This window comes from Rhipicephalus sanguineus, chromosome 1 (assembly GCF_013339695.2).
Source record: "Rhipicephalus sanguineus isolate Rsan-2018 chromosome 1, BIME_Rsan_1.4, whole genome shotgun sequence".
NCBI lineage: Eukaryota > Metazoa > Arthropoda > Arachnida > Ixodida > Ixodidae > Rhipicephalus > Rhipicephalus sanguineus.
The window spans coordinates 93,819,310-93,840,739 of NC_051176.1; the positions used below are offsets into that span (position 1 = coordinate 93,819,310).

At 45.2% G+C, this 21,430-nt stretch overlaps 1 protein-coding gene and 1 non-coding gene across 2 annotated transcripts; both read left to right on the top strand.

The window, feature by feature from the left end:
• Positions 1-3,711: 3,711 nt before the first annotated feature.
• On the top strand, positions 3,712-3,785 carry Trnan-auu (transfer RNA asparagine (anticodon AUU)). The gene has a single exon. It is a non-coding gene; the product is annotated as a tRNA-Asn (tRNA).
• Positions 3,786-6,850: 3,065 nt separating this feature from the next.
• On the top strand, positions 6,851-19,272 carry LOC125756872 (uncharacterized). Its single transcript, XM_049411854.1, has 4 exons — positions 6,851-7,085; positions 18,432-18,492; positions 18,552-18,716; positions 19,202-19,272. Exons 1-4 carry the CDS (start codon positions 6,966-6,968, stop codon positions 19,270-19,272), a joined length of 417 nt encoding a protein of 138 aa, XP_049267811.1. The 5' UTR covers positions 6,851-6,965.
• The last annotated feature ends 2,158 nt before the right edge of the window (positions 19,273-21,430 follow it).

The window sequence follows — 21,430 nt, forward strand, 5'->3', positions numbered from 1 at the left end:
CAGAAGAGCAAGATAAAAACCAGGCGTCACGCAATGTTAATTGCGCAGCGAGTGTCGTTTAAAGCTTCCCACCCCCTACAATCTGCTCAACCATAATTCTTCATCGTCATCAGTCGCATGCAGCATCCTTACAAATGCCTTACAAATGTGTAGTGGGTACTTGGCTTATCCGCAGAAAGACGAATAATGGCATAATGAGAGCTTCAATAATAATTGTTGGGTTTTAAAGTCCCAAAACCACGATATGATTATGACGTACGCCGTGGAGGTCTCCGGAAATTTCGACCACCTGGGTTTCTTTAACGTGCACCTAAATCTAGGTACACGGGCCTCAAGCATTTTCGCCTCCATCGAAATTGCGGCCGCCGCGGCCGGTATTCGATCCCGAGACCTTCAGGCCAGCAGTCGAGAACCATAACCACTAGACCACCGTGGCGGTTATAATGGGTGCTTCCCTACTTCACAAAAATTACGGTTTGTGGCATAGTGGATAGCTTGAATGTGTACTTGTTTTAGTTGCCCCAAGAGAGTTTAGAACAGTCTCTAGAAAGGTCACTCTTACAGTTTCGCTGCGACTGTGCTGCGCACTACGCTCAGGCCTGGCGTTTTTTTATTTGTTTGTTTGTTTTTCATGGCGACCGGGTTGCCCCGTCTAAGTCACTTAAACGCTTTGTCGCTCGCCCATTCTAATTTACAACACAAAGAGCTCATTTAACTGCTGTTTGTCTGGTATAAAACAGGGCAGAACCAACTTGCCGTTAATGTTGTTAATATTAACGTTTACCACAAGTTCCGTGACGTTTCAGCGAACATTATATAACCAGGTGCTTGATTTGCAAGCATTACCGGTACTGATCGCCCCCCGGGGTAGATTAGCGGCTAAGGTGTTGGACTGCTAAGTTCGACGACGTGGGTTCGACTCCCTGCCACAGCGGCGATTATACGATGGGGGTGAATTGAAGGAAAACCCGTGTGCTTAAATTTATGTCCACCTTTAGGAAGCCCAGGTGGGCAAAAAAATTTGAGTGCCCCATTAAGCCCCGCCCCATATTCGTATCATGGTTTTGGCACGTAACACCCAACCTATTGTTATATTTACCTATATTAATTGCAATTAGGCGCAAGCATAAATGCCCCACTTCTCAAATTGTTCTCGTGGATTGTTTACCCACAAGTGATGTCACTAAAGGCAAAGCCGGAAGAGGAGAAAGACAAAACGATGCAATGTCGCGATGCACGCGCTTGTGAGCCAAGCAAAATAGCGCGGGTAGGCGGAGAGAACATTCGCGTCCGAATTACATTACCTACCATGGTGCCTGGTAGCACAAACACGAACACATCTCACGCGATGACCCCGAACATTTGATTTCCCAATGGTTGGATCATGGTGTAGCGGGTCAACCCCGTTCACGCGCAAGTGTAAATACCCTATTTCTCAAAACGCCGTTCTTGTTGTTGTTGAATCAACTTTATTCTGGTCCAGAGAACACCTCGGGGAGACCCCCATCATGAATTTTGTCATTACCATCTTGATAGACGTAAGGAGACGTTCTACGGGCAATGATCAAGGGGATAAAACCAATTCGCTTGCCTGTCGCCCGCGTTGACGGTGCGTAACGCCAATGTAATTTTTGTTCAGATTTTCCTGTAACAACTCGATCCCCTCTGTAATGCGAAGTGGCCATTACTTGGGTTGAGAAATTTTAATAATTATTATAGATCAATCAATAGCGAAACTGGCTGGCCATTGACAAGTCACAAGCAGATTCCAATGTAAAGCTACGAGTATCCGAGCACAGTGCCATGTTTTAACTTCTGGGGCTTCCCTATTAATTACCTTGCATTCGTGCCTGCTCTGTACATATGTATAGCAGAGCTACCGTGGATGTAATTTGCAAGTGTTATACACAGTAAGAAGGGATCACACATTTCGCTAGGTAACATTTATTTGTGCAAATTAACACTTGTAGTTGAGAAAGACATATAAAGGGAATAAATAAAACGCAAAAATCGAACAACGTCGGTACAGAGCTCTTCGTGCTTCCTAGGAACGTGAGGCGAGGACCAAGCGGCGGGGAGTAATCACCAAGGCAACTGGGGAACACAGCATGGAGGTCACCACCATAACCGCCGCAAGTCTCCTATAAACAAGGGCAAAGCACAAAAGCTCGGACTTGCGCAATCGCGCCTCCAGTGGCACCAACAGATTTTAGCGATTGTCCTGGTCCCGCCGGTATCACAATCGTTCCAGAGGCTAGATGGCCGAAACGTTAACCGGATTTATGGCAGGCGGCTTCGGACTGGGCCTTGGCCGTCCGACAAAGGTGACGGTGTCGGCAAATTCGAAGGCAGCCTGATGCACAGCGCTCGAGTAACGGTGTGGGCAGCTGCGATACAAATATTATCGACGTATTTGGTTGGGTTACAGGTGGCAGCTCGGATGCCGCGGCAACAGACTCGGGCAGGAGCACAGCCGATGATCCTACGCATTCTGGCTTCGATGACAAAAACTCCATCACAGCTGTGGATGAACCACGGTCGCATGAGGAATCCGGGAGTGACTGGAAGTAGCAGCGTGCACATACAGCAGTAGCTGTTCCAGCAGATACGGTAGAATCGAAGGGAGCTCGAGCGGTCACGCTGCACCTCGTTCCAAACCCGGCCAGGAACTGCACGCAAGTAGGCATCGCCCAGTCAAAAGCAAAGCGCATTGCACGAGCTCTCGCGCAGTCAAGAATGGAACAAGGTTTTAATATGACAATGATGATCGCCCTGCACCCATGGCACGTAAGCACAGTCGGGCGTAGGCCAAGAACCGGGTAGCTATACTTTCACTTTAATAGATTAATAATAATAATAATAATAATAATAATATAATAATAATAATAATAATATATAATAATAATAATAATAATAATAATAATAATAATAATTGACATGTCTCGCTTGAAGACAACGACAATGAAGTGCGCGCGCGAGTGCACTGGCGCTGTGGCTCGAGCGTAATTCTGGTGTCGAACGCTAGCCGGTTGTTGACTCCAACGCCTAAGCTGCGCTTCTTAGAGTCTCATGTTTCCTTGTGTAAAATAAATCGTCGTACCGCCACAAGTGGCTGTACAGTGTAACAATAATAATAATAATAATAATTTAACTGAATTTGCAAGATTCTTTGTAACTGAAAAAATATATAAGTTTTTTTGCGTTCTGTGTAATTCTAGTGCAAGTAGTTGACAAGAGGTACTTAAGTTCGTTTGCAAAATTCATGAAGTCCTTCCCAGCATTTACAGTGTCATTAGAACGCTCAATGGGACGCAAATTAGTTTTGATAATAAGCTTGAGCATTTACGCAATCATTATCATCATAAATCACCTTCTCCGACAAAAATTAATTAAAATTCTATTTTGCACCTCAACCATGAATTTACCTTCCCAATAAGCCATGAGCAAAAAAAAAACTCAGTGGAAAAGGAGAAATGCTAGTGTCGCGTCTTAAACAATGGAAAGCACCGTGTAAGCGTTGAACAACGTCGCCGAAGACACTAGAAAAAGAATTGGCATCCGCACATACGCGGTGACCTTCGAGCCTTGAAGCTAGGGCAGGTAGAGAGCTCGTGGGTTGCATCCTACTCAAATCGCAGCAAGTAATTCAACTCATTTAGGCAAGCTACTGCACCAGAAACCGGAATCTGAGGAAGTCGGAGCCGTTCGTGTGGCGCCGTGGCTTAGTTGGTTAAAGCGCCTGTCTATTAAACAGGAGATCGTGAGTTCGAATCTCGCCGGTGCCTCTGCAATTTTCTTTTTTTGTCCATGCGCTCAAACAACAGGGTCTGGCACAACAGCAAGCGGGAAACTTCCCATCGCCAGTATTTTTTTTTTTCAGTAGTGTTCTCACGGTTTCCCTCTCTCTCTCTCTCTCTCTCTCTGTCTGTCTTCATTTTTTTTTCTTTTTTACTGCAATAGCACAGCACTTCCGTCCGTCGCAATCGCTTGACGACAACGACTGTTGTCATCGGCGAGTCTCTTGCTACGATTTTTCACGTCGTCAGGGTACTTCGTCACACCCAGTTTCGACATGGCCAGTGCGTCAAGAAAAATAAACGTTCCGCACGGCTACACTGAGATTTGCACCCATCCCAGCTGAGCAATGTGCTTTTTGGGAGATGAACGCGCATACGACTGAGTTCTCTCGCAGCAAAAATTTAGGGGAATGGGTGCAATGTGTTGTGCATTACACAGACTCAGGTCATTGGCGTACGTACATATATTTTGGAGTCTAGAATGATACAATGCTGTACTAAGCATGGATTACTTCGTGTGCATCACACAAGAATTCTTCTTCACAAGATCGCGACTTGTTTGCATACAGTTTCTCGTTGACGTGGGAGAAGGTGTATTTAGGTTCGTCCACGTGATGAATTGTTGTAACATCATTGTGTTCCGCACATGGATGTTGTAACAGTGTGTAACTGCATAAAAGTGAAGGCATTCCAAAGAAATAAACTGTTGGAAGTTCAGCGCTCTGTGTCCTCTCTTTTGTCCCCTCCTATCGGTTGCGCTGATTTGCACCCATAATCTTGTTGTACCAACACGCCCAATCCTACAGTCTTCGCTTATCCCATTTCAAATTATCTTCATGAATGTTTTTTACAATACTTAACGTAAGTTGATCGGTCTATAGTCCTTGGAGTCTTTTACCTCTACCTTCGTGTATATTAATAAAAAAAATGTCATTTTTCCAACTCGCTGGTACATTTTAAGCTAGGGTGGTCGACAGCTAGGGTGGTCGATAGGGCCACAAATCTGCGTTTTACTCTCTCTTGATCGTCGTCGCTGTTTCCGTCTGCAGTGTAAACCTAAGGCACGGAGCAAGAAGTATTTGAGGAGGAGAAGCTACTCGGCCGCCGCAGCGCGCGAGGGCGGCGTGATAGCGTCATGGAGGAAATGCGGTTTTCGCCGCCGCACGACAGATGACGCTACGGGAGTGTTGCCATCGTTTACATGCTCTTCTGTGGACGCGACGCATAAAAATCGTGATACCGCCTCGTACATTGCAAGATTTCTCATATTTCTGTCTGTAACATCTGCTGGTAGATGTGACAGACATTTTAGCTGCAGTTATTAATAGATACTGCTCGAATTATAGGCCGTAGAGCGATTGAAACGAGCTGCTAGTTGTGGCTCCTGAGCAGATGACGTCTGCCGCATGCATGGGCCCCTCGCTCCTCGCTCGCATGTTGTGCGCACGTGTGCGTAGGTGGCCCTAGGCGGAAAAGTTCCGAATGCGGGCGAGCAAGCTGTCGCCCATTCCTTCCCGATTTGCAGGCTTCCTGTCTCTTAAGCATGCTCAGTGTCTTCCGCGTTTTTTGCACGCGCTTATCCCGCCGCAACAAAAAAGATAACTTTGCAGATTTAGATTTCCACCAATGCTCCTTGAGAATGGGGCGGAAATGTGCGTATTGAACTGCAACAGTGGGTACATATTCTGCAAGAAGAAGGTAATTACCTTCAATGTTCCTAGTGACCTGGTGAGGTTGGAAGCGTGGGCTCGTGTCATACCAAGGAAAGATCGAGAGTTCACGCCTCGTGTCTACGTTTGAGAGAAGCACTTCTCGAAGAGTAGGTCCCATCATTCGTTGAAAATCTCACAGGGTCCCTTACGACTCGAAGGCAAAAGCCATCTTCTTTTTCTTTAGCCGATGTGTCTGTCCTGCCCCACCCCCGTGCAAAAGCTTTCTACACCTGACGTGGTTTTGCACTGCCTCCAGGATCAGATGCATTGCAAGCTTTCTGCACCTCACCTGATTTTGCACTGCCTCCGTGATCGGCCCATCGATCACGGAGGCAGTGCAAAGCGACCATGTCATGTGATGACGTCACGTCATGTGACCACATGATGACGTCACAAATTCTGGCGGCCTGTGACGCCCTGATAACGTCATGTGGTGACATCATCGCGTGATGACAATTTTTGCATAATTCGTGTTGGCGCCGCCGACGCTGTACGCCGACGCCGACGGTCAATTTTCGCGTTTGATAAGGCATCTAAGGCTTTCGCCATAAAAATTATACCTAACCTACCAAGTTCACGCTATCAAAAATTATAGATTTCGCGTTCTACAAAATATATCACTCAGGTAATTTACTGAAAAATTTGTAACCGGCGCGGGCGCCCAAGAAACACACCCATTCGAGCGTAAAGCGCGAACGGCGAATCGGCGCCGAAGGGCCTCGAACCGGCGAGCTTCGACAGCGAGAGCGACGCGCGCGTTTCTCCTTCTCCGCTAGCAGACTCTCACGACAAAGGGCGCGTCAGTGCTGTGCCCGATACCGTGACTTTATTAGGAAGCCCCAGCGAGCGTAGTGTCGCCTCCTCAAGAATTCTTGCTCTGTGACCTAAGGTCATGAAGTCTGTAGAGTGCCGCAAGCTTCCCAAATATGAAATCTCCCCCAGACTGTTATGCGCCTACTCCTGCAGCTTTTCCGCGGGACATGCCTTGTAAAACCGTTCTAACCTCACCAATAGTTTTACATCGAACTTCAGTGTACGGTTCGACTTTGATTTCGCTCAAGCTTCGATTACTCACTTGCTAACTCTACTGTTCACGATAGAAGTATTCTGTTACCATCACTATGCACTGTAAGAAATCTGTGTAAAAGTACAGACATCTTTACAGACAAAGTCTGTGGACACACAGAAAATTTCTGTTATTCGTCTTTAACAGAAATACGTACCTGAAAAAAACAGAAAATTTCTGTCTTTATAGCCGGCGCTTTACAGACGATTGATCACGTGCCTCTTAGTAATTGAAAAACAGCTATAAAAATACACTTCACCGAGTAATAAATTGCTTATATTTTAGGAAGCAAGCCAACTGTAGCAATTAATTTTGTCTCAAGTAATATGCGCATTCGTACATGTTGCGGTCCTTGCTTTCGGCGCGCTTCGATGCACAGATTCAAATTTCATGCTGCATAGGCCTATAGTTTCTTCTTTGTGGACTGGACCGACTGACGCTCCTCGTTGTTTGCTCGTCGACGGTCTGCTGCCATTGAACCACTGCGCTTTGTTACAGTTCGTCCATCAGGTGAGTGAAAGTTCCCTTGCTGCTCTATGTGATTACTGAACTCTATTCTCTATTACTGAAGTGATATTACTTGATAATGTTGTTGCTATAGCGCTCGATGACAGTGGCTCGCGTAGCCATGCCAGGCCCGAGGCATGATGGCAGTTTGGCGTCCGGGCCATGGGGCGTCGCTACCGTCGAAACGATTGCAGCGAACCTACTACGGGCGGGAAGTGAAGGCCTCAGTAAGCCTAATTAAAATAAAATAACGCGGCCACGGTAGTACACAGTAGTAAATAAAAAGGTGCTTCTGCATTAAACTATAACCAGCCACGAGTATTACAAGGCAAAGTTTTAAAGAAGTTTTGTAAACATGACTGTGCGTGGCTCCGCTAGGTACCGCCGCCATCACGCCTGCGCAGCGCACAAGCAGACGACGCGCAAGCACGAGAGCGCATAGAAACGCAAACTTTACCACCGCAGCGAGGAGCAGCGATGTCGCACCTTTATTGCGGCGTGAAGTGGTGCGATTCCTCGGGGAATGAAGGCGAACACTTCTTCAGAATCCCTGCTGACCACAGGTATTTATACGTTCACTATTATATATTTCCCAAGATGTTCGCAAAGTTCTGATTTGACTGTCGTTGACCGTTATGATTTGAAACTGCTGAATGAACAGCGAATTTTCTTGCTGCCATTCGTTGCTGCAGCTATCTGTTTGAGAAATGGTTACGATAATAAGTTAAAATTAGTGGGCGGGCTGCAGTTTGTGGCTCGACGCGGCGTCACCTCTCAAAAGCGGAGCTGTTTGCTAGTTATGGTTGCTCACGTTAGTATATATGTGCGTGCCTCAGTGCTTGACGTTACCTCTACTATCTCATGAAAGCTAACCAATTCGGGTTACCGTGTCATGCAACCGTGTCTTCAGGGTGTTTTGTTACGTGTTACTTTAACTTATGCGTGCTAGTAACATTAACGGAGTGGGATAGTTGTTGTGCTCGCTGCAGCTGTTTTTTTAAGCGCTTTAATGCGTGCGTATACGTCACGTCCGTGTAGTTTATGGGTGGTGCGCGCAGCCGACGAAAGTATCGCTCGCAAAGTTATTGCGGAGGCCCCAGTAGCGAACTCGGGACACTGCCCTCAGATTCGAATGTGTGCTGCGGTGTTGCACAAGTGAAAACCACCGCGTTCCTCATCTGTGTGTCTGTTTGCACACCGACCGCCTGCTCGGGTTTTTGTCGCCGTAAATTGTCCTCATTCCTTCCCTTCGGCGTACCTTGCCGCGCTGCTCGACGGGGGACCTTGAACCAAGCGTGATACCCACCTGCCCCTTTTCGCTCTCGGGAAGCTCCCGGAAACAGTTTCGCTTATCTCTTCATTACTCCCTCGTGATGCTTCCAACGGGCGAAGGCATGGCCAAGCTCGGTTTTGGATGTTCATGAAACAGGCCGCGCTTATCGCCCGGGGCCACTTTTTTTTTTTCCTAATTTGGACCCATCCCCACCGCCACCCTTTCACTTTTCTGTATTTTTTTTTTCAATGCGCTGTTTGCGCTTAGCGTTTACACACCATAATTCCTCATAAGCTTACAATATCGTTTCGACTCGCAAAAGCAGTGGAAAAACAAGAACTCGATCGAGTTGTGTTTCATATATCAAGTTTGAATTCAGAGAATATTGTCGGGATATATGTAATTATCTGTAATTATAATTTAGTGGAGATTAAAAACAAGCACATTTATTAAGCTTAGTGCCACGCCTTTAAAAGCTTGCAAGTGTGTTTACTCTACCAGCTGTTTTTTCACCGTAGGGTGACTAAGTTCGAGTACTTTAATTGCAGACAACCAGTTTACTGCAAGCGTGTTGCCGTCCCTGCTGCTGAGACTGCCCCCCTAGTGTGGAAGGTAGGTGTACCGAACAAGCATCTGTTTCACCTTTCTGCTTGGAATGAAAGGGTACAGAATATATGGTTGGTGGTGCCACTGTAATACTGCACGAATAGCTTGCAAAAAATAAAAACAAAGAGCGGTACTATTTTGTATTCTACACCTGCACACTCGAGCAGATTGCTCTCTGAAATTAGAACAGTAGGTAGAAATGCCACAGCTGTTTTTCAATTACCAGTGCTATGAGAACAATTGCTGTACGTAAACCTTAAATGCAGGAAATGTACTCTAGGGGAAAAAAATGTTGTTAGCTTGCACTCATAGAGTAGCATTTTGCATGCTTTCCAGTAAGAATGTCTGAGTGCACTGTTTACATGGTATGGATGAACTGATAGCATGCTGCACAAACGCAAAATGAAGAAACAGGGAGATAGAGCAGCGAAAATGGCTTTTGGCATCTCACAGTATAAATAGTTTGTACTCTGTCCTGTTTCCGTCCTTACTCCTCTAGTGTTTGTGGAGCTCTGTATGAGTTCACAACAAACCAACCTCCCTGCAAGAAAACTTTGTTGCGTGGTATAGATATCTTTTCTTTTTCTACATCAATGCATAGACTCAGTGCTTTCTTTGTTGAGCTCATTCCATAGAGATGAAAACACTGAGAAGTTTTCCTCAGGCACATGTGAAAATTGCTCCATAAGTCTGTTGCTCAGTATTCACACGTGCAATGCAAAGTGAGGGTAATAAAATACCTGCTTGCCAGCCTTTTATAGCATATTTATTTCTTTTTCAACAGCCGCTTCGCCAAGCACACCCACAAGAAGGCCCACACCACCGTCACAGGTTTCACCAAGTGATGGTAAGTGCAAAAAGTGAGAGAGAGAATTATTGCAAAGTACGCATCCTGCATCTGCATAAGGAAGTATGGACCAGTAGTCTTGATGTTTTCCTAGTAGATATGGACACCTAAGCCTGTGTAATATTGTCACAACCTATAATGTTGACAAAACCATACATATAGTTCAGGGCCTGCAACCCGTGATTTAGTTCACGCAATTATTTATATTTCAAACATAATGTGGGTGCAGTCGGACCTACATGGTTCACACTGAAAATTGTGCTGTCCGATTTGTTGTGATGAGAGTAGCTCTGCGAGATAGGCCAGCATAATATGATGCCTAATCAAGGTGTGCATTCATGTAAATGTGGCTTATGCAGCCCAGATAGCTATTTATGAGATGAATAATTCAAAATCCCCCGCTTTGTAAATGTCATTGTCTCTGTTCAGCATTTCATGAAATGTTCATTTTTGCAATGCTTTGTGATATTTCCTTAATCATGGATGATTCTTTGAAGATAAAATGCTTGGAATGTACAAATCAATTATGATTCCTGTCTCAGTCGCAGAATACACATTGCTTCCAATGAAAAATGGCATGGCAGCACATAGTAGCCCTGTGATTGCGCCCTGATAGCTTAATCGTGATTTTTTTTCTCTACAAGACTGATGAAAGCCTATACCTTCGCATTCTTCGATGTCTTTTTTTTTCAGCTGAGCCTGGTCCGAGCGGCCTCCAATTTTCCAAGGAGGGCAGCAGCGCGGAGCAGATGCAAGAAACGCCAAAAAAGTGGGCGAAGAAAACGCAGCTCTGTGCACACTCTTCGCACCAAAAAGAAGCTGCTAACACTTCACTCACGAAGTGAAAGGTACCGCAAGGCAGTCGGTCAGATGAAAAAAAGGGACGAGGCGAGGCGAGTAACGCAGCAGGAGGTTTTAAACAAGCTTGAACCGGATTTGTCAAAGGACCTTTTTTGAACTGCTTAAAGCACGAATCAGGCTTGGTACACTCCCAAAATAAAAAAAAAACATTGGTCCAAATGGATGAAACAATTCACTCTCAATTCACGCTTCCTCAGAGAAATGCTTCACTTGCCACATGTGCGGACACTCAGGTGCTGGCTGGCAGACATCACAATGACACCTGGTATCATTCCAGGTGCCATGGATGCAATAGAATCAATCATTAAAGCTTGGCCTCTGCAAGACAAAGCATGCTGTCTTTTATTCGATTAAATAGCCTTGAAAAGACATTTGATGTACGATCAATCAAAAGATATAGTGATTGGCTACACATATGGTGGAAACACAAGGACTTCTCGTGTGGCAAATGCAGCCATTCTAATGGCTGTGTCTGGCATATCTAGAATTTGGATGCAGCCAGTAGTCTTTGCAGTGTCCCGCAATGCAACGTCAGCTCTTGCAATGCACAAGCTGCTATTAGATGTAATTATGCAGCTTGAAAAAAAATGTCTTTTGGTAAAAGTGGTCATCTATGATCAAGGGTCAAACAATGTCAGCCTGTCAAGAATGCTGATCTATTCTCTTCATGAACCATGTTTTACTGTCAACAACTGCAAACTATGCTTCATGTTTGACATCCCACACCTGATAAAATGCACGCGGAATAATTTGAGAAAACACAAGCTCACGATTGGCTCCGAGGTTGTTGACTGGGCGTACATTGAAACCTTTTACAAAAATACTCGCAAATCACGCCTCTAACACACCAACTGAACATCTAAAAAAGAAAGATTGCCAAGGAAGCTCAAAGAGCAACATATCTACAAGATGCCCTTTGCTGACACACGGCCGCTGGATAAAAAGTCCATCCAGCGGCCGTGGCTGACATAAGAGTGAAGTATGCCACACAAGTATTCAGTGAATCTGTCTCTGTGGCACTCCTCACTCTCATTGCCATTCAAGAGCTTCCTCTTGATGCTAAATTTACAGCTCTGTTCACAGAAAGAATGGATAAGATTTTTGACAGCCAGAACAGTTCGACCCTGAAAAATCAGGACGATAAGTTGCGGTATGCAATGATTGATGGGTTGGAACACCGTGCTTCCCTTGAGTCATGCATCAGTTGGATTGCCCAATGGCACTTTGGTAGTCCTCGGGACAAGCAGCCACGCACTGTTAAAGGTTGGCAGATTACAATCAAAGCCTTGTTGTTGCTGTGGACTGATTTAAAAGAGGACTTTGATTTCACTCATCTTTTCACACGTTGATTGCAGCAAGATCCCCTAGAAAACTTTTTTGGAATCATTTGTCAAAAACATGGCTGCAATGAGACACCAAATGTGTACCAATTCGTGGCGGCTCTAAAACATATTTGGATTGGCAAGCTCTTCAAGCTTTCTCAAGGAAACTGTCAGGTGACAACAACTGCTTTCCTCAACAACTTGGAGAGTGCATCTGCATTGTTGTCAACTAGCAGCACACCAACCACAAGCCACAGCACGCAGCAGGCCTCTGATTCATCTGATCTGCAGGCATCTTCACAAGATGCGACCGACATGGTGTATGAAAATGTTGTGTACCATGTCGCTGGTACTCTTGTGAACAGCTTTCTTGAACTGAGGACTAGTGAGTGCATATGTGAGAGAGCACTCCTTGAAGTTGATGGTGGCTCTCTCCATGGACGACACCAATTCTTTGCACTGCTCAAGGAAAGTGGTGTACCCGAGAAACTCCTCGGTTCCATTGCAGTAACCTCTGAATCATGTCTGAATTACATAAAGGAATTAGATTCAACTATTGTGCACATTTTTCCAATGTGTGCAAAAATCTGGTGGAAAGGATGGCAATCCGGCAAGCTATTTTCTGTTCAGTTGGCTGCACTGAGAAATTTCTTAAAATATTCTGCCGCACAAGGCTACATTGGCACATTACATTTGTAAACAAAAACACACAAGAAACAAAGTCAAGGCACAGTGCTGCTGCCAGCAAAAACGTAAAGTAGCAGGCTAAATTTATCCTGTGCCTTTCTAGAACATGATTATGTAAATAGGATTTCTAGTGCAGCCTTCTGCACCCATTTCCTATCCATTTTTTAGATGTGTTGCACTATTTCTTTTTTATGTGTATATGTACGTATTTTTATGTATATATGTATATTTTATGTAGGTATATATTTATATATGTATATTTATAATTCTGCTGTGGTTGTATGTAATGCATTGACTACTTTTGCTCCTGCTGCGTTACTTTTGTATTATACAAGTTTAACCGACTAACTTTTTTTGAAGCCTTGTGTGCCCCTATCAGCATGAGTATTACAACCAGAGGTTCTGGATTGCTTTAGTATTGGGAAATGCCAACACTTCCCAAAATGCACTGGAAAACCCTGCTCGTTCTGCTTTCTTTCTGTTTGCTTGACATGGTTTGGAAGGCAATCAAACGTCCAGCCTCCCAAAAAATGCCAAAATTTATATAATACTGACGACTCGTTTTACACTGAAGCAGTCTTTACAAACAGTAACAGTGTGATTAATTCACAATGAACGTTGCAAAAATAGATTGATTAATAAAAAATGTGGAGGTTTTATGTCCAAAAACCATGATACGAATATGAGGCATGCAGTAGTGGAGCACTTCAGATATTTTGAGCACCTGGCGTTTTTTTAACGTGCACCTAAATCTAGGCAGATGGGCCTCAAGCATATTGCATCCATTGATATGCAGCCGGGATTCAATCCCACCACGTTCGGGCCAGCAGTTGAGCACCGTAACCACTAGACCACTGTGACGGGCCACGAAGTTTGAAGCATGCATGAATTCAGGTGCTCACCAAGTCCAAAAGATTTTCAGCACCCAGGGGCTCTGTCACTTTTCAATTACAAACCTCTGGTCATGACTGTTGTGCCACTGCAAAGAACTGATGGTGTCAGCTATTCACAGGCATAAAAGATACATTGATGAAGTGCTCAGCTCTGTGAGGATTCCAGAGGGGTTTGTGCAGAAGCTGCGACTCGGTTGACATGCATGTTAGTTTGAAATAGAAGCATGCATCCATACTCACTGAAACTATTCACAACGTACTGTTTGTGTAGAGCAACTGTGTTTCTTGTTTAACTAAACTCTGCAAACTCCGACATTCCACTTCCTGAACCAACGAATGACAAGCGATGCAGTTCTAGTTAGTGACACATTATGATGAAACTGTGCAGCGTTCCCCATCTGCAATTTAAGTACTGCTCAGAAAATCTTCTGACATTGTGGTGGATCCAACATGATACCTGGTAGAAAAATAATAGGGAAGCTGCGTTCAACTTTGCACTTTACTCTACTTATTTCTTTGATAAGATGCTTATCTTCGTGTATATTACATGTTACCTTGAGTATTTCGCACCACTTCCAACTTAACTAATGACCTGTGATCATTCCTGTTGTTCACCAGTCACAACCACAATGTTTCCACAAATTTCAAAGGTCACCTCTGCAGCTGAGTCTAGACCATTCTTCGTTGCGTTTTTCTCCCTTTATTACTTGAAAATTAAAGCATCGCGTGTCTTGTTCACATCACGTGAGCTTGCCTGCTACACATTTACCTGGAGGAAAACATGATCAGGGATAGCTGAGCCAAATGGTAGATTTGTCTCACTGCTTTTACAAAATAATATGCTGTAGCACTGCAGCATATTATGACATTGATATACTTATGCTCCATGGGTTCGTCTACATGAGCCAAAGGCTATGACTGTTAGGTGCACTTTCTGTGTACATATATGCAAATGTATGTGTGTGTGTGTATGTGCAAAAGGCAATGACACAACGCAGGGCAATAAAAAAAGTACAAGAAAGGGTGTTTTTCCTATACCCCTTGTTTTCTTCGGCTTGCGTTGCGTCATTATCTTTTGCACAGTATGAACCAACCATTCGAACAACTTGTTTTGTTATGATATATTTCAATGCGCGGGATTGTTTCGCTTCATGCTGTTAGTCATAATCTATACAACTAGTATGTGTACACTTATTTACGCTGATGTAGCACTTCTTTATATGCTTACCCTGCTTATGTGATTGTATTATGCGTTTTCATATCCTATTTATATTGTACGCGTGCTCGATGTACGCATTCCTGTATTCAGGTTCTACCACAGCAGTATTTCGAATCTTTTTCGTTTCCTTTTGTTATTATTACCGATATTATAGCCCAAATATTGCCTAAATGTGCAGCAATTTATGTCTCCTTCAATAAAATGTCATGTGAAGAAAGTTATATGCGCTTTTTGCTTCTCGAGCGAGCGCCGAAAGCGGCTGCTATGCAGCTGCGACAGCGCCGCTCGCCACCATTCGCCATGCTACCACAGAGGCTACAACGAAGCAGAAAAACAACTACACACATTACGTACGTATATCGGCAATAAAGAGAGAAGACAGTGCAGTAGCAATTAGTGCGCAAAGGCTCGAACCGACGTCGCGGCCGCGGGGCCGGCGGCACCACGAGCGAGGAAGCGACCGTAAACGGGCGCGGCCATATTGGATTTTTTCCTTTCGGATTGGCTCGCCTCCAGCAGAAATCCAAAATCCAGTCAATTACCGCCCATCCCAGGAACCGCCACCGTCGCCGGAAGCGGAAAAACGTCCCCATTGGCCCTATGGGTATGTCACTCCACTGGCCATGCACAGTTAGCAACGTTTTTTGAACGAATGGTTCTGGAAACGTTGATTGCTAGTGCACGTCGTATTTAGCTGTGCTGATGCGCTTAGCCGTGCGGCAGGAGGTGTAAGCAGAGCAGTGCTGCCATTTCAAATGTACCAAGCGGCTGCCGCGGTCTGCGCAGTGTGCTTCGTTGTTACCGCGCAGAGCGTACTATCGTGCACGCGATTGCGAGAGATTGCGTCGCACTGCAATATGTTCGACCGTTGTCTCCTCTGTGATCCGCTAGTTTAGGCGCACCAAAGCGGGTGCTCCGCTGATGTTGCGATCTAAGAATGTGTTTGTGTAATGTGGCGTTGGCGGAGCAGTCCCATTTATGCGGATCGTGTGCGTCCTTAGCTTGCTATGATGCGTGATTTCTTGTTCTGCTTTGCCAGCGTAATCGCCTCGTTATAAAGGGCCCTTTATAGTCCAGCGCAGCGTTCGCGTCAACCAGCAGACGTTGGCGGCGCCAGGTTCGTTGGTTCGTCACGTTACGTTGACGCGAAAACCGAGCACTCATACTCCCACTTGCGCGCCCCGCCGGCCGCGCTACGTCGACTTGACGCATACGCAGTTGAGCACGCCCGGCGTCCCTTCGTAACGAAGAACGAAGGAACGCAGACACCGTGCAGTCAGGGTCTTTGGGTACACTGTTCTTTGGGTAACGTCGCCGGCGCGGATTGCAGCATGTCGCATCTCGCGCCGGCTGCAGCAGGGGCGCGGCGCGCCACGGACGCCGGACGCGCGGTCGCGCCGGCCTTTGTGCTGTATACGTTTGAATAGCGTAGCGTCGCTATGCCGAGCGTGCGCACGCGTCGACGTTACGTCGAACTATAGAGGGTCTTTGACACCGCAGCGCTAATGTGTCTGCCTTAGTGAATTGTATCGCTCGAGATTCTGTTCAATAATATAATCACTTAAAAAGTGACGCGACGCAGTGTCCCTTTTGAGCAACGCCTCAACCCGTTTCATATTACCGCAACGATTCTGTGCCCTCTACATGAACAGCACTTATCGAAAAAATGCAGTCGAACACGCATATATCGAACCACACGAATTGTTGTGCCTGTGAAACAGAGGTAGAATTCCATGCAAATATCTTGGGTTTGTGCACGCAAATATAGTGCTCCTCTTCGCTGCACATCTGATATATCGAACGCGACGCCACGCCCAAGGCCTCAAAGTGGACTGCACCACACGTGCAGGAAATCCGCGCACGCGTAGCGTAGTGTGTGTAGCGCCTGTCTTTTGTTCCTCTCCTTTTTTCTGCTTCCTTTCCTTTTTTTTTTTTTTTGAACTTTGCGTTACTACAAGATATGTATGCGTGGCGACATATAAGTTATTTTCAGTGCCACAGTCTGATAGTGTCTTTCCTCACTTCTGGCTCACTGGCTTCTTCGTTGACTGGCCGACCCACACACCTCTGCGCGCTTATTGGTTCGCGCCTTGGTTCGGGAGAGTTGGACATGACTCATCTGTTCACAGTGCAGCAGCGGCTGGGTAAAGATGTTGAGCCAGTTCGGCGTCGTCGGTAGACGCAACGGTGAAAGCAGTGTCGTTTGAGACGGCGTCACGGGGGCATAAGGTTCTCGAACTTTCGACGCTATGCACAAGCGGCTTTGTTCGAAGCCCGCTGGCTGTTCTTGTACGCATTCCTCCGGCGTTGGGGAAGGGTGGGTGCTTTGAAGAAGTGGCTGCCTTTGATGAATTCTCGTTCCGTTGAACGTATCGGCGCCGTGATTTGACGCTGGATCTGGAATGTGGTGTAAGCGCTTACTTGTTCGAAACACGCTGGCTGTTCTTGCACGCGTTTCTCTGGCATGGGGGGAGGGTGGGTGCTTTGAAGAGGAGGCTTTTGATGAATTTGCACTCCGTCGAAAGTATCGGCGCTGTGATTTGACGCTGTATCTGGAATGTGGTGTAAGTGCTTACTCGTTCGAAATACGCTGGCTATTCTTGCACGCGTTTCTCTGGCATAGGGGGAGGGTGGGTGCTTTGAAGAGGAGGCGGCTTTTGATGAATTTGCGCTCCGTCGTAGGTATCGGCGCTGTGACTTGACGCTGGATCTGGAATGTGGTGTAAGTGCTTACTTGTTCGAAACACGGTGGTTGTTCTCGCACGCGTTTAGCTGGCGTGGGGGTAGGGTGGGTGCTTTGAAGAAGTGGCGGTTTTTGATGAATTCGCGCTCCGTCGAAGGTATCGGCGCCGTGATTTGGCGCTGGATTTTGAGTGTGGTGTAAGCGCTTGCTTGTGACTACAGGGCATGTCTTTCTCGGCACAAAACTGGCCTTTTTTTTATTCAGCACTACTTCCTTCTTGCGCATTTCACGTGTGCTGCCAGTTGAGCCCCGTCGACCTGTTCGGCTTTTTGCGCATCAAATAAATCATTTATCACCGTCGTGTGCCTGTCGACGTTGCTGCTTTTGGATGCGCCAGTCGGTAATCTCCCGTCTTTCTGCAAATTTAGATATTTGTCAGACACGTGCTATGTTTTTATTATGAGCACAATTTCGAATATCGAATTATTTATACATCGAACTATTTCACAATCTCCATCGAATTCGATATATCCGGGCTCGATTGTACACCGAAAATAGAGCGAACCATCGCAGGTGCAGACCAGCATTTTCAGAATGCGTCATTTCACTTCCACTTAGGGCAAGAGATTCGGGGCTAATACAGCCTGAAAATCACTTGTTGATTTTTTATCTTCTTTCTTGCATTGTGCTTTTTGTTAAGCATCGTTCGGGCGCTCAAAGTGTTTGAGAGTACGCAGTGTTAAAATACGTGCAAACATCCAGCTTAACAAATTGTTTAAAAGGGTATGAGCTTGAGCTTGTTGGTTTGGCTTCAGAACAGGGAACAGCGCGGGCAAACGGGACAAGAAAGTCCTATCAGCCTTTCTTGTCCCGTTTGCCCGCGCGGTTTCCTGTTATTAACAAATTCTATTTTACCTCGTGTCTACTTATTCGATCAATGCTCTTTTTTTTATTCAAGGATACCACCTGTGATGATGACATTGAGGAAATGCCAAGTTGGCATTTCATATTTGCTAAAGGTATGTTATTCTCCCCTTCTAAATATAGTAAATCTTGAACCCAAATTTTCAACTTCCAGGTGGTGGTTTCCTGACAGGGAAGTCCTTCACACCTTGCATTGACAACGTTCCTCTCATGCAAGCATCCAGTCCTAGAGAGGCGTTCAAGATATTATTCCTGGCACACTTTGCGTCAACTTTGCCCACCCAAAAGAGGCAAGTCTTATCCTGGAGTTCACTCATAGGTGAGATTGAAACTAAATCTTGGACACAATACTTTGGCCAATAATTTTAGCTTTCCGGTAACATTAAAAAAATGTGTGGTATATTGCTCACATAGAATACCTTTATTTATTGAGATGGCCTCATTTAGGTAACCTGAAAAGAAAGCGTTTTGAAACAAAAGTACTAAAACTAAACCATAATGCCTTCAATGAGAAGCTACCTGTTTTATGGTATACTGCTCGCGAGTATCCACAAGCAAACTGGCTGTCAGTACTTAGACATTAGGAGGTCCAGATTCTAATTTTAGTGTTATAAAGGTTAGGAGTTTCATTTTAGACTTATGTGGCAATATTGTATTTAAAGTGATGGTAATTTAAGTTGAGATGGATGCATGCAGAAAAGCATATTCTTAATGAAGAGCAAGTAGGTGCCTTTGTAGTTACACTGTATCTAAGAATATTTAGGTTCTTGTGCACTGCTAAACGAAATTGCCTCTTCTTTTTAGGTCAATTGCCAATGTCAGTCCCGGAAAGGGCGCAACGACTGACCATACACGTGGGAAACAGCACAACCTGAACCCGAAAGTGCCGTCATTGAGTAGCTCCCTGAAGGACTTGACGTTCAAACATATGTGCCGGCCAACTCGAACAATATCCCCGAGAGATTCCTGAATCTGGACCCCTTGTGATACTGGGGGCATAGTGAACGAAACGGGAATTGTACAACTAACAGACAAAAAAGCCAAGGCAAGTACAGGGGATGTTATTTGTAGTCATTACGAAGTAAATGTGAAGAAAGCAAAGTGGATGAAAAGAGAACATCGCGCTGGCAGGGACCGAACCTGCGACCTTCAAATAACGCATAGTGGCCGCTTGTGATAGTGTGGGCATCTCTCGTATTTCAAGATGCACATGTTGGCAACTGCCTGAACTTTTATGTTCCATGTCAATAAACTTGTTCGCATTTCACTCTATGGTGTACTGAATTAACGAATTTGTGAGAGAGGATGCGTGCTATAAAGGGGACAATGCAGATGCAAAAAATCGTGGTGCTTTCTGTCTGAGATTTTCTGTTCTTGCATCACATACATTTAATATTGCATAACCTTCAAATTGCCTAATTTTCGTCAAGTGACGTTGCTGCCATGAGAAAGAATAAAATTTCAGAATTTCTTGTTACTTAAAGCAGAGAGCCCTTTTTAATTACGGAAACTTCATGTACTGAACGAATGAAAAAAAAATACTTGTCCAATCACAGGATTTCTGTACTAAAAAACCAAGAGTAGTAAAATTACAGAAATTCGCTGTTAGTGCGAACCGAAAATCTATGTCAAGGTACAAAAGTTTTCTGTTACTGCCAACAGAAAAGACATTCGAAATTACAGAAATTTACTGTTGCTGAGAACAAAAAAATACATGTAATATTACAGACATTTTCTGTTACTAAAAACGGAAAAAGCGATGGAAATTACAGAAATTTTCTGTTAGCAGGAACAGAAGAAACATGTAAAATTACAAAAACATAAAAACAGAAAACAGAAAGAGAACAGAAATTTTCTGGCAGGCCAGCTGCCAGACAATTTCTGTTTTTTTCAAGAAAAATTTTTTACAGTGTGCGCTTGAAGTTGCTAATATATAGTTTTACTTGGGCGTCCAAAGCCGCGTGGCGTATGCAGGCCGACAGCAGTTTCCAATGGCTGCCTTCGTACGCAGAGCTGCGTGAAGCTCTCGTTTACCCTTCCCCTCTTTAACTTTCAATGCATCCATTTCGGTCATTTCTACATAGTTTCCTTTGAGCTGCCTTTGAACTGCAGCTTCTATCGCTTTGACATATCACTTACGTATGTCACTAAGTTTACACTTGATGACCAGCTTTCGCAGTTCAGCAAATTATACATCTCTCGAGGTAGTTACTCTCGTCTGTTTTCGTTCATAGCCGACAGTTATTTAGAGCGACCGAATGGGCACCAAGAGATGGGAAACACGTCAGAGGTAAGTGGGTGATGAAATCAAGAAATTTGCTGGCATATCAAAATGAAATGAGCTCCAGCAGGACTGGGCCAACTGGAGATCAATAGGAGATGTCATCGCAGAGATATTGGCAGAGAGCAAACGTGAGCGACGAAGATGACCTGCCTTCACGCGGAAGAAAATGAAACTACAGCCGTAACGCCGGGCAGGCCATTGACGTCGCAACAACACAACCCTCGTGATTACTTCAGCCTATGTTTTCGGTATTTAGGTACTATCAGGAATAATATTTCAACCTATTAAAATGAAATTAGCTACCCGATTCTTGGCCTACCCCTTATTGTGGTTGCGTGCCACTTTTTTGTGCAAACATCATCATCGTTGCCATCCGAATGTCACGTTCCATTCTTTTCGGCACGAGACCTCGTGAAACGTCTTTGGCTTCTGACTGGACGATGGCATCTTGCGTGCCCTTTCTGCCCGGATTTGGAACGAGGTCCACAAGCACTTCTCCAACAGCCTTGGGCTTCGACGTATCCGCTGGAGGTCCATCTGTTCTGTGCTCTCACTGGTCCTTCAGGTCACTCCTGGATTGCTTGCGCCACCGTGGTTCGTCCACGTCTGCGATGGAGACTCCATACGCTGCCATCGCCAGACTTTTCGTCATCCGAGCTAGAATGCGTAGCATCCCCGGCCGTACTGCAGCCAGAGCCTCTTGCCGCAACATCCGAGAAGCCACCTGCAACCCAGCCAAGGACACCGGT

Coding starts and splice junctions, on each gene's coding strand:
- LOC125756872 (XM_049411854.1), top strand. CDS start 6,966: ATGCTGCATAGGCCTATAGTTTCTTCTTTGTGGACTGGACCGACTGAC. Junction 7,086..18,431: donor TGTTACAGTTCGTCCATCAG/GTGAGTGAAAGT, acceptor TTTTTATTCAAG/GATACCACCTGTGATGATGA. Junction 18,717..19,201: donor ATCCTGGAGTTCACTCATAG/GTGAGATTGAAA, acceptor TCTTCTTTTTAG/GTCAATTGCCAATGTCAGTC.